This window comes from Canis aureus, chromosome 5 (genome assembly GCF_053574225.1).
Source record: "Canis aureus isolate CA01 chromosome 5, VMU_Caureus_v.1.0, whole genome shotgun sequence".
Classification (NCBI taxonomy): Eukaryota; Metazoa; Chordata; class Mammalia; order Carnivora; family Canidae; genus Canis; species Canis aureus.
Genome location: NC_135615.1, coordinates 80,319,848 through 80,331,874, shown reverse-complemented (window position 1 = coordinate 80,331,874; position 12,027 = coordinate 80,319,848). Strand labels below are relative to the sequence as shown.

The window sequence follows — 12,027 nt, the reverse complement described above, 5'->3', positions numbered from 1 at the left end:
CTCAGGGTATCAGTGAGGACCCTCACATAGCCATCTGAAATCCAAGCACTTACTTGTCAAAACTACAATATGGCTTGAACCGCTCCACCAAGATCTGCATTTTCTCCAGTTCGCCAAAGGATAGGTATGGGATGATACGAAGCAGGCCCTGGAGCACACTAGGGTTGGAGCGAACAAAGGTGCTATTAATCTGGTCCAAGAGCATCACAAGCTGATCTTTGTCGCCCGTCAAGAGAAGGTTGCCCTGCAGTAGAAAAGAGGACAGAAGACTCAGTTACAGGGTTAGGACTCTGGTCAGATGATAGCTGAACCCCAGACGTTACCCCCACACTGAACCCCGATCAGAAGCAGCCCTCGAAGAATGGTTTTGGCACTTCCTGGGAAATAATGAATAGTATGAGTTCCACTTGATACCAGTTTTTAAGATCTTGTGTGGCTCTGTTTATAGTCTCAGACAAATTGTTAACATAATCTCTCCGCCCCAAGGGAATCCAGGCTGCCCGGTAATGACTGGATCATCCCTCTAACCAAAACATTAGTACCAAGACGGACAGGGGAAGGTAAGGGTGTGATCGGCGGAGAGAAACCGAACCGGGAGCTAAAGACCTGGGTTCTCCACCTGATTCTGCTGCAGCCAACTATGGAACACTAAACAGCTCCCTTCACTTCTCTGGGCTTAGAGTTCCCTTAACTGGGCAGTGAGGGGCTGGGCTAAGGCCCCTATCAGTTGGAACATGTCAGCATTCCATGATTCCATGAGCAGCTTCTGATTCAAAGAACATCCTTAGCAGCTTGGTTTCCTCCAAATCCAGATTCCATGCTTCAGTGTTGTCATGTCACCATTAGCTGAGCTTTGTCATTTCTGACCTGAGCTCATTCAATCAATCTTGGTGGACACAGGTAGACACACAAATAAGCCCACTGCTGCCAGTGAGATACAGTATGTGCTCCCAGTGTTTGCAGGTAGACAGACAGGCCCCACATACCTTGTCCTCACTCAGGGGCTCAGCGTTGGATTCATCCAGAATGATCTCCATGATGCTAAGTACCTGCTCAGCCACAGTTGCACCACCACTGTCCTTGCTTTCCTGCTCAGCTACCAGGGCCTGTAAAGGAGACCCAGTTACACCGGGAATAAGACCACAACTGCTCACTGCTGATGGGATCTGCTCCTTCCTGGTCTTACCCCCAATACGTGTATGTGTGTGCGCGCGCATGTCAGAGAGAGACACGTGTAGACTTCTGCAGACAATGAAATCGTGATGCTCCAGATCTCTATCTTGGTTGCCCCAAGGACGTTGGCACTACTTCTCCAACGCTGTACATCTGGACTGTTTTAACAGACTAACTTCCTCTGACCTCTGATCTGAATTCGGGAAAAGGACCAGGAAACTCTTGCATGTCCCAGCAGCAGCATAGGGGTGAGCCAGCAAGAAAAGAGACAATTTAAATGGTCCATACCTTGGGGCCAGTCAGCTAGACAGAGATAAAGGGTCTGAAAAGTCCACAAACCCATTTCATCTGAGACCAGAGCTGAGATGCCCCTGCCCCCACCCAGGACTCCTGAGGCTCACTCTATTGTCTGCAGCCCATACTCCTTACCAGGTTTAGGGTCCCCAGCATGACATTCAAGGTGTTCATTTCCAGCTTAACCAGCTGCTGTCGGTTGACTTTCACCTTTACGCAGTAACTAAACAATTTCAGGAGTACCTGCCAAGAAAAGCTGGTCAAAACCCAAGAGGCCATCTGAGAGTGTAAGACAGGACAAGCAAGAAAGAAATGTCTGAGGGGGGTCACATACAATCAGTAGGTACTCTTCTTGAAAAGTGGGGAACAGTACGGAGAAGTGTTTTCTGGAAAGGACATGATAAGGTAGAGGAGGATCTCAAGCTAGGTTGGCATTTTATTTATTTTATTTTTTATTTTTTTTTAATTTATTTATGATAGTCACAGAGAGAGAGAGAGAGAGAGAGAGAGAGAGGCAGAGACACAGGCAGAGGGAGAAGCAGGCTCCATGCACTGGGAGCCCAACGCGGGACTCGATCCTGGGTCTCCAGGATCACGCCCTGGGCCAAAGGCAGGCACCAAACCGCTGCGCCACCCAGGGATCCCTAGGTTGGCATTTTAAATGGCAATATTCTCTGGCAATAGCCCACGTGGCCTCGGCAGAGCGTATCATCTCTAAGACTATGGCTATGATAACCAATTCCTACTGGAACAGGTGATGCTTTGTTGTTTCAGGGAAATCCCAGTATTAACTCAGACTCTAATAGTAAACAGAAAGATTCCAAAGCTCATGGCCTGTGGGAGCACAGAATCACGTAGGTCACATACCTATATATTTACTTTTTTAAGTAACATTTTTCCTCTATCAAGAGGATATTAAAAATATATTTCTTAGATTTTAATTATTTTTTTAATGCTTTTTTAAAAACTACTTTAATTCTTTACATAGGTCATTTGAAATACGATTACAGTAATAGATGTTCTCCTATCCTCTGGAGTGAAAAATAATAGTGTAATGTTTATGGTGCCTTTGGGATCCTCTAGTCCTTAGAAAATAGTTGGATCATCACCCAAACAAGATCCTACCAAAAAAAATGAAAAAGCTACCTACAAATTCAATTTAAAAAAGCAACAGTGATAATAATGGACTCAAGTACAGTTTCACAGGGAAAGTCAGGCAGGCACTGGCTTTGCCCAGGGGAGGAAGGCCAAGAAGCAGGGGAGGGGGAGCTGATGGAACAGCAGGCTGAGGGAGGCTGCCAGGCCCTTGGCTGGCTTGCCCTGGCCTGTGGCACCATGCCACCCTCTAGGGCTTCATAGCACAGTGGCCACAAGCTTCTCTTCACAAGGGCCATTCTCAAGGCAGAGGGTTGGTCCCACATGCTGTCCCCAACTCACGGTGAGAAGGTGGCGTCCCTGCTTGAAATCTTTGATCCCAGCCAGTCTGTTGAGCATGCACTCCAGGCCCCCACACTGGGCCATCACACCAGCCATCTTATATACTTCCTCTTCATCTTCTTCTTCATCTGAGGGAGGAAGGAAGCCAAGCAGAAATGGCAGGGAAGGGAAGGATGGAAATAAAACAAATAATCCTCTTCTGACTGACAGCTAGTTCCCTCTTTCTTATCTCCAAGAAAAGCATTGACACTTGGATGTTAAACTACGAGACTGAAGCCAATTATGATTATTTACTCAAATATATGAAAATATATACAACCACCGTCACCAAAAAAAGCCAAAAACAAACCCCAACCCAACATGCAGCAGTGTCTGTAAGGGCCTACCTGTGGTGGAGTCCAGGGACTCAATAAACTCCTCAGTGGCATCACCCAATAGCCCACGCATGCGGTAAACAATCCTCATGGGTTCTCCCTGAACAGAGGCAGGTAGACAAAGGGGCTTGTAAACAGGTTCAGAAAATGCAAAGGACTTAATACCTGGCCTCGTTCTTCTACTTCTCTACATGATCTTAACCACAACATCTAGAATTCAAGCATGTTGCAACTCACGTAGTGGAAAGGAAGCCAATTTTATGTAGTGTCTACTATGGGCCAGGAATTGTGCGAAGCATTTTATAAACACAATCTCATTTAATTTCATTAAAATTGTATGTAACAAAATAATTACTATTATTTATTGAGTGTTTTACTCTGTGCTAAGTTCCATGCTAATCAAGCACATCTTACACTAGGTTAAGCAGCTTTTTTAGAGTTATCCAGTGATAAGCACAGTCTAATTCCAAGCCTGTGCCTCCTTCAGGAGCACAAATTCTCTCTAACCAAAGGGACCACAACCCAAAGAATCAGGACAAGCAAGATCAATTAGATTAAAGAGCTTTAGAAGATGTGGTATATGGGCAGCCCCAGTGGCTTAGCGGTTTAGCGCCGCCTGCAGCCCAGGGTGTGATCCTGGAGACCTAGGATCAAGTCCCATGTCAGTCTCCCTGCATGGAGCCTGCTTCTCCCTCTGCCTGTGTTTCTGCCTCTCTCTCTCTCTCTCTGTGTGTCTCGTGAATAAATAAATAAAAATCTTAAAAAAAAAAAAAGAATAAAATCTTAAAAAAAAAAAGATGTGGTCTATGTATACAATGGAATATTACTCAGCCATTAGAAACAACAAATACCCACCAATTGCTTTGACGTGGATGGAACTGGAGAGTATTATGCTGAGCGAAATAACTCAACTGGAAAAGGACAAACATTATATGGTCTCATTCATTTGAGGAATATAAAAATTAGTGAAAGGGAATAAAGGGAAAGGAGAGAAAATGAGTGAAAATATCAGTGAGGGTGACAAAACATGAGAGACACCTAACTCTGGGAAATGAACAAGGGGTAGTGGAAAGGGAGGTGGGCGGGGGGTTGGGGTGACTGGGTGATGGGCACTGAGGAGGGCACTTGGCAGGATGAGCACTGGGTGTTATGCTAAATGTTGGCAAATTGAACTCAATAAAAAATAAAAAAAAAAAGATTAAAGAGCTGTGATTCAAGACTCAGGAATCAAAAGTAAGAGCATAAGCTAATCCTGAAATCTTCACATAACCACACAACAAGGAAAGGGTTCTTTCCAAGTTACTCAAGTTAAAACCTCTAACCTGATGGAAGGATTAGAAATAAGTCTTTTGCAAACTAGAAGAGTAGAGCACTTTACTAGACTGGAGGATCAGGACAGGTCACTATATACTGTATACTAAGTTAGGCACTCTACTGTGTACATTACTCTCATTTTGGAGGTAAGAGAAACAGGGGTCTAAAGTCACCCTGTGTGAAATGAAGTTGAAGTGCAGGTACCACATTAATTCACGCTGCCTGCCTCTACGTCCGTGCTCAGTTTCAGGAGAGGAAAGCCTCATGGGAGAGAACCTGTCAGGCCACTTGCAGATAGGGAAGCCCAATGGCAACTTAAGAGAATGAACGGCCAGAGAACAGGGCAGAAACAGAGACACAGAAACAGACCAGGCTCTAGTCAGTAGCTAAGGAGAAAGGCTGTTTATCAGGAAACAGAGGGGTAGAACAAAAATGCAAGTTGATGAAGGCCCTCATAAAAAGGTACCACAAACTCTGGACTTTGCCAGAAGTCGTCCTCAGTGGACTGAGCAATAAAATGAAGGGCAGTGATCCTCAACTTCTACCTTGCCTCATGGTTCAAGGAGGAAGATGCCCATGTATGCTCTTTGGGCTCCATACCACCATTTACAAGGCAGGCATAGAAGCTTGGTGTTTATTTTTTGTGTACACCAGGGATCAAATCTGTATGTTTCTGTTTTGGTGCGTTAAGTGTCAATGACAAGATGCACTGGACCGGGCAATCTTCTGTGCGTCTCTCTGCTAACCAGCAGCAATACCTGCTGACCAGGATTCCCAGCATAGTGGGAGAACAGAAAAGAGAGAAGCAAAAACATGTGACAGACCGAAGGCCAAACATACCAGCAGATACCACCAATCCAGTGTCTTAAACTCTCCAGAAATATTTGGGACTCAATATGGAAAAGTTCACCGTGCTTTAATGGCACACTAGCTTGCCCTACTTCCATTACTTTGACTAAAAACTCCCCCTGATGAAGGGATGGGAAGAGGAGGGGAAACAGAACACCTAAGACCCTGACAGAGAGGCCAAACGGTATTAAGGGGGCCAAAGGACCAAAGCACCATGCTTCCTTCACTTCCCTTTCCTATCCTCAAGAACTGCCTGTCTGCGTCTCATTTCCCTGCTAGTAAGACAGAAGCCATGCTCGCTCCCTGAAGGCTCCACGTGAGCAGGCCCCTGAAAGCAGAGTGCTCATCTTAGTGGAGAGGTGCTCATGTAGAAAGGATCCAGGACAGCAAGCACTTCCTGTCACATGCCTCCTCCGACACTGTTGGCCTGAGGGGACCAAGCCAGACACGCTTGTCCTCCCCTGAAGCTCTTCTACCACTGGTCAGATGCCTCAAAAGGAGGACAAGATGACTGGCTTTCTCAACAACCAGAGCCAGGAAAGGCACGGCTGTGGAAGCACGGTGACAAGCTGGGCAGGGATGATTAAGAACGGTGCCTCCTGGTACAAGTCTGCATAAGTCAGAAAAGTAAAACCCCACCTCCAAGAAAACAAGCACATACCTCATTCGTGGTACACCAGACTTTCTTGTAAACCTCAGCCACAGGAAGGTCCAAACTAATGATCTTATTGTTCACTAGAAGCTGAACAGTAGAGGAGACGAGGCTGTTATTCCAAGTAATTATAATGCAAGTACATTTCAAGATGAAAGGGTACTTAATGACAGCAGTTCCTAACTCATCACTTTTGTGTTCTGAACTCATCAACTCTCCCTCTCTAAACTGCACACACGTGTGCACAACACACAGAATCTGGGACATAATTTCAGAGGGTACAAATACCCTTAACCCAGACCACTAACTCCAAGTTAAAATCTACTGCCGAAGATCTTCTCCTACCCAGAGTCCCTCTTAGGTTCTGCCAGAAAAACCATTTTCTCTATTTCCCCGAACAGGCTTTCCACCCCATAGGTGACAAAGCCAGATCCTGGAGTTGTCTGCCACAAGGTACTAGACACAGGGCCAGAAATCTGCACAGGGGCCACTGTGCCAGTATTTAGAGAGCTTAATTAACTTGGAACCCCTGGGAAATCTGTCAGAGCAACAAAAATAATAAAATCCTACTCTGTGACAAGCAAAACTCACTCACCATTTGCTTACAGCATGGCAGGCACTGGGTACCCTTTACAGGTAATTAACCTTAACACCAGGTAAGATACATAGGTGGGAACCACTGGCCCCATTTACAGAGGAAGAAGTTAAAGCAAGCTACCTGCCCAAGGTTAACCAGCTACTAAGTAGGGAGGTACCTGGATGTGACCCCAGCCCAAGTTCTTAGCCATGAGAGCAACAATCCTACACTTATTACCTCCATCCCGCTGTCATCCTCCAGGAGAGCCACCAAGTCACAGTCCTGGCAAATCTTGTTCTTTATATCCCTCATAAGTGGCCCAATGCCTGGCTCATTGCTACTATATGGGTTCCCGGGCATCCTGCCCTGTAAGAAGTCTTCTTGTTGGGGGTCCTTCTCCAGGGTTACAAAGAATTCAGTGACCTCATTCTCCTCCTAAAGGACAGAGAGAAGAACGCATTGGCAGGGATGGCATAAAGATATTACAGAAGGATGGCAGAGGTCTTTTGGATTCAGACTATGCTACTTCATTCCATAGAAACAAACACATGGAGGAAACATCTAGCCCCTTACACGTTTTAAGATATAAACAATAGAAACTCAAAGGTGATTCTACATACACTTCAAATAGCCTTCAATATCAAGCATCTCCTCTGAAACTCAAGGGTGGAGTAGGAGAGAAAGCCCACCATGACCAGCACATGGGCCCTGTTATCAAAGCTGTTACTGAACCAAGGAGAGAGGGCTTTCCTCCTCCTGCTCGCCTCAAGCAATGCTAGCCCATCCGCAGTGGGACGACTCTGCCACTGATGACCCCCACACCAAAAGGAGGGTCTTTCTATTATGTAACACTCAGGCACACGAAACCCCAAAGAACTCTCATCATTAACTGATAACGCCGATATTTTTCAGCAGGAGAGGGTCTTTGGGTCATACAATGCTCTCGGATAGCTAGGTGAGAGAAACAAACACATGTACATGTGTGCGTGCACCAAACAGAGGTGGGGAAAGCAGAAAGAGAGGGAGCATTTCTTTACTCTAGCTCAATATTGTTTCTTTCACAGCATACTGAATGGGTAAAGCAGCAGGATCTTAGCAAGGGGGGGGTTAGACCCCATTCTTAAGATTGGTCCAAACCTTCAATCTAGGACATAAGACCAAGGAAGGTCATCAGATTTCCCATCAAGGAGCAAGAAAATTAAGACCACCCATAACTAACAGGCTTCTTGGCAGAATGGCGCACACGGACCCCTGGGAGGCACAGGAAGAAGCATGGCTTACGGGATAAATGATGCTGCAGAGCCTCTCAAAGATGAAGACCGGTGTCCGGTAGTCATCCAGGTTGTAGCGCTTGGCTGTCTCGATGCACACAGCCATGAAGGCCTTGGTTTCCGATTCTGTGCCTGCCAGAAATCAAAGTGGCCACGTCAGTTGGGAGAGAGCTTCACATACACAAACCCTGATGAGACTTTACATGAAGCACAATCACCAGCAGGTTCTTTCTTTCCAGTAAAATTTTAAATGCCCTGCATGGCAGTATCAATATTTCAATTGGAAACTTGAAGCTGACTGATTTCCATGCTCAGACCACACTGGGGCATTTGAAAGCCAGAGTGCCCAAGTCAACATAGTACATCTTGCTTCCTCTCAGAATGATCACTTCAAGGAGAGGAACTATGCTTTATTCAACTAGCATCCTTTTGGCCAAAACAGGTACTCAAAAACGTCAAATAACAATCCTAACTGTATTCCAGGCAAATCAAAGGGAAATTATAGCTTTAAGCTTCAACCTTAAGTGATAAAGGCGGACTACCCTCTACAAACCAGAGAGACAACTTCAAGTCACAGAAGGAATATGCTTCAAAAGGATCCAACTGTGGGAGGCTTGGGCAGCTCAGTTAGTTAAGCATCTGACCGTCTGACTCTTGGTTTCGGCTCAGGTCATGACCTCAAGGTCCTGGGATCAAGCCCCGTGACAGGCTCTGCACTCAGCACAAAGTCAGCTAGAAATGGTCTCCCTCTCCCTCCATTCCTCCCCCTGCTCATGCGCTCTCAAATGAATAAAATAAAATCTTTTTTAAAAAGGGAAGTAGGGGCAGCCCAGGTGGCTCAGCGGTTCAGCGCCACCTTCAGCCCGGGGTGTGATCCTGGGGACCCGCGATTCAGTCCCACATCGAGCTCCCCGCATGGTGCCTGCTTCTCCTTCTGCCTAGGTCTCTGCCTCTGTGGGTGTGTGTGTCTCATGGATAAATTAATAAAATCTTTAAAAAACGGGGGGGGGGGGGGAGGGGTCCAACTGACATGGCAAGGTCACAAACTGGCTCAGCATGGCATGATGAAAATACATCAGGAATGTCTTCATGTTTGAAATTATGACAGACTACACTTCCTGATCTACTCCCACTCCTCACCACTTAAGTAACATTTATCAGTGAACTGTCACACTAGCAAAGACGAATCAAAATCCAGAACTAGGAGATATTCGGAACCTACAGAGGAAGTTGGTGTCTGAGCTTTGGTTTCCAGAACCTGCCAGGATTTGAGAGCTAGACACAAAGCCCCAGGTCTGCCAAGGTGAAGAATCTAGTGGGAACCCCTCCCCACACACAAAAGTCTGGTGCCCCAAAAGAGCTACACCATGGTACAAGGGTCAACTAGAAGTAACTCTTCCTCTTCCCCAGGCAAGTCACAAAAATGAAATGGTGTTCCCTTATAATCTGGCATTGAGTAGAGGAGAAAAAAATCTCCCTGGAAAGAACTCATAACAGGCTGCCCCTCCCCCAGGGGTCTGTGGCTCAAACTTCATACTACCTAAGGAGGTCTACAAAACCTGAAGCTCAGAACTTCATGAACGACTACCCCAGTCTTCGGCAGTACCTGGAGATGCTTTGCAGAAGCAGTTACAAATCCTCACTGGAGAAACCCATACTTGGCTTGGGCCCTAAAGAATTTTCACAGAGGGTGCCTGGGTGGCTCAGCTGACCATCCAACTCTTGGTTTTGGCTCATGATCTCAGAGTCTTGAGCTCGAGCCCCATGTAAGGTGCTGGCACTTGGCAGGGAGTCTGCCTCACCATCCCTGTCCCCCTCCCTGCACTCTATCTCTAAAAAAAATAGTTTTTTAAATCTTAAAAAAAAAATTTTTTTCCACAGAAAAAACCCTGAAACATGAGCTCACAGTCAAAAATCACAAAATACAAAAGATTTAAGGCATCAGAATCAAGAGCTGGAATAACAAACAGCAGAACTGGATAAATATTTCAAGCATTAGAATTATCAGACACAGAAATGTTTGCTATGTTTGCAAATTACAAGAGGAATGGAAAATGTGAGTGAAAAACAAGTGACCTATAGAGAACCACAAAGACTCAACAGGTAGACTGCAGAGCTAACACAGTGAAAAAAAAACTAGTGAACTACATGAAAGAACTGAAAAAAATCCTCCAAAGTCAGCATAAAGAGATGGTGAGATGAGCCCAGAACAGAGCAGTAAAGAGAAATGGATGAGAGGGTGGGTTCCACAAGGTTGATGGAGAGACTGGGGCAAAGACAACTGAGGAGATGATGGTGGAGAATTTTCCAGAAAGCAAAGACACCAATCTGAGGACACACACTTCCTTCTATTCTATGACCTTAATATAAAACGTCTAAATGGACTAAGCCCAGTTCTGGAATTTTACAGCTCCAAGCACCAGGGGCTTCTCGCCCTCTTTCCTCAAAGTAGAGAGAAGCCTGCCATCGTCTTCTAGCAGGCATCCCCCCTGCTCTGGGCTGCTGGGCAGTGCTACCTGTGGTCATGTCCTCTAGCATCTCAAGCAGCATGTCCTGGGTCTCGTCGATCAGCTTGGTCCTCTGCACCACCAGCTTTCGCAAGCACAGGTATCCATTCAGCACAGTACCCACCAAACGACTTTTAAAATGTCTTTTGATGGACTCCACCTCAACAAAGGAGGAAAGAAGGCCTGTGGGGACAGAAAAAAGCTGCTGCCAGGGCTCTGAATGGGAATGACCGTAAGGAAATTCATGACTTCCAGAGATTATGATCAACTCCAAAGCAACTTCCAAGCAGAGCAGGCGCTCAAAAATGTCAGCCCACCAAAGAGGAACACACAGAGTTTAAATAGGCACTGAGTCAACACAAGAGAGAACAGAGTCAATCTCTGTGCCCTAAGAACAAAGGTCAGCCCCCAAACTATACCCAGGGTGCCTAAAGGAAAGACCCGGAGGCTCAGTCTACCTGTGAGACTTTTGAGGGCGTAACCCTGCTGCAGGTCAGTGCTCAGGGTGGCCTCCTCCAGGGCCAGCAAGCGGGCAATCTCCTATACAGAACAACAAGCAGAGTTAGTGACAGCACTGCTGACGATGTTGGCCCCCTCCAGTTGCAGTCCAGGAGCCCGCAACAGGAACTAGACACTCTGCAGTCACCGTTTTATCCCAATGACCCCTTGAGCTGAACCTCTACAGAACTCCTAAAAAGCTGGGGGCAGTTTACAATGATGGTAAGGATGGCTCAAAGACCAGTAACAGCCGAAATGCCCCCAGCAGGTTGCTGCCTCCTTATGATACACAAAGCTATAAAGATAAATTTTTCAACAAACATTTCTTCTCCGCCAAGAAGGATGGCATGAAGGATGAAAGCAGAAACAGAAAAGGGCTCTCCTGAGCAGAGGGGCGGCTACCTTGGTGATGAGGTTGCCGACGTAGGGCAGGACTCCCCGAGCTGCAAGGTAGACTTTCCAGTGGGCCGAAGTGATGAGCTTCTGGTAGAGAGCCAAGTACTCAGCAGCACACTCGCCAGCTATGCTCAGCTCGTCCAGGTAGCTGCCCCAAGGGACACAGAGCACTGTGAGAACTCCGCTCCAGTGGCTCCAACAGGCACTCTCCGCTCCTCCCACCTCGTCCTCTGCTGTCCTGCGCTCCCCCCCTTCTTTCTGGGCACCTCAGGAAACCCCGAACTTCCCACCGGGGAACTCCCCACATGTGGGGATAACACGCGCACACAACGGGGACACGATGCAGTGAACTATACTCATTTGGACCAACTGGCACCGAGATTTAAGAGTGCCTATCCGGGGAGCGAGACTGCAGTTCGGAGTGGCTTGTGGAGAAGGCAAGTGTACCACGGAGTTTAGTGGCTGATGGTGTGGGCTTTGGAACTCCACCGCCTGGATTCCAATCCTGCCTTCAGCTGACAAGTCCCTCAACCACATCAAGCCTAGGCTGCTATGAGGATGAAATGAGATGGGGCAGGCTGCACATTTATATGCTTCTACAACCTTAACAACCGTGAGCTACCAGTGCTGATGTTCTATTACCACCAGCAGCAGGACCACTCAGCTTTCTAGTCCTTTCCTGTTT

The 12,027-nt window shown here is 46.7% G+C and overlaps 1 protein-coding gene across 5 annotated transcripts in view; it reads right to left on the bottom strand.

Annotated features, from left to right (window-relative positions):
* Positions 1–12,027, bottom strand: part of UBR4 (ubiquitin protein ligase E3 component n-recognin 4) — a 132,493-nt gene that overhangs the window by 18,695 nt on the left and 101,771 nt on the right. For all 5 annotated transcript variants that reach the window (XM_077899395.1, XM_077899397.1, XM_077899399.1 and 2 more), the window contains 11 exons: positions 11,349–11,490; positions 10,907–10,988; positions 10,458–10,631; positions 7,952–8,073; positions 6,908–7,105; positions 6,103–6,183; positions 3,291–3,378; positions 2,905–3,032; positions 1,603–1,710; positions 987–1,106; positions 54–244 (listed from right to left, as the gene is read on the bottom strand). In XM_077899395.1, coding sequence (XP_077755521.1) covers positions 54–244; positions 987–1,106; positions 1,603–1,710; positions 2,905–3,032; positions 3,291–3,378; positions 6,103–6,183; positions 6,908–7,105; positions 7,952–8,073; positions 10,458–10,631; positions 10,907–10,988; positions 11,349–11,490 — 1,434 coding nt within the window. The remainder of the gene's footprint in view (positions 1–53; positions 245–986; positions 1,107–1,602; positions 1,711–2,904; positions 3,033–3,290; positions 3,379–6,102; positions 6,184–6,907; positions 7,106–7,951; positions 8,074–10,457; positions 10,632–10,906; positions 10,989–11,348; positions 11,491–12,027) is intronic.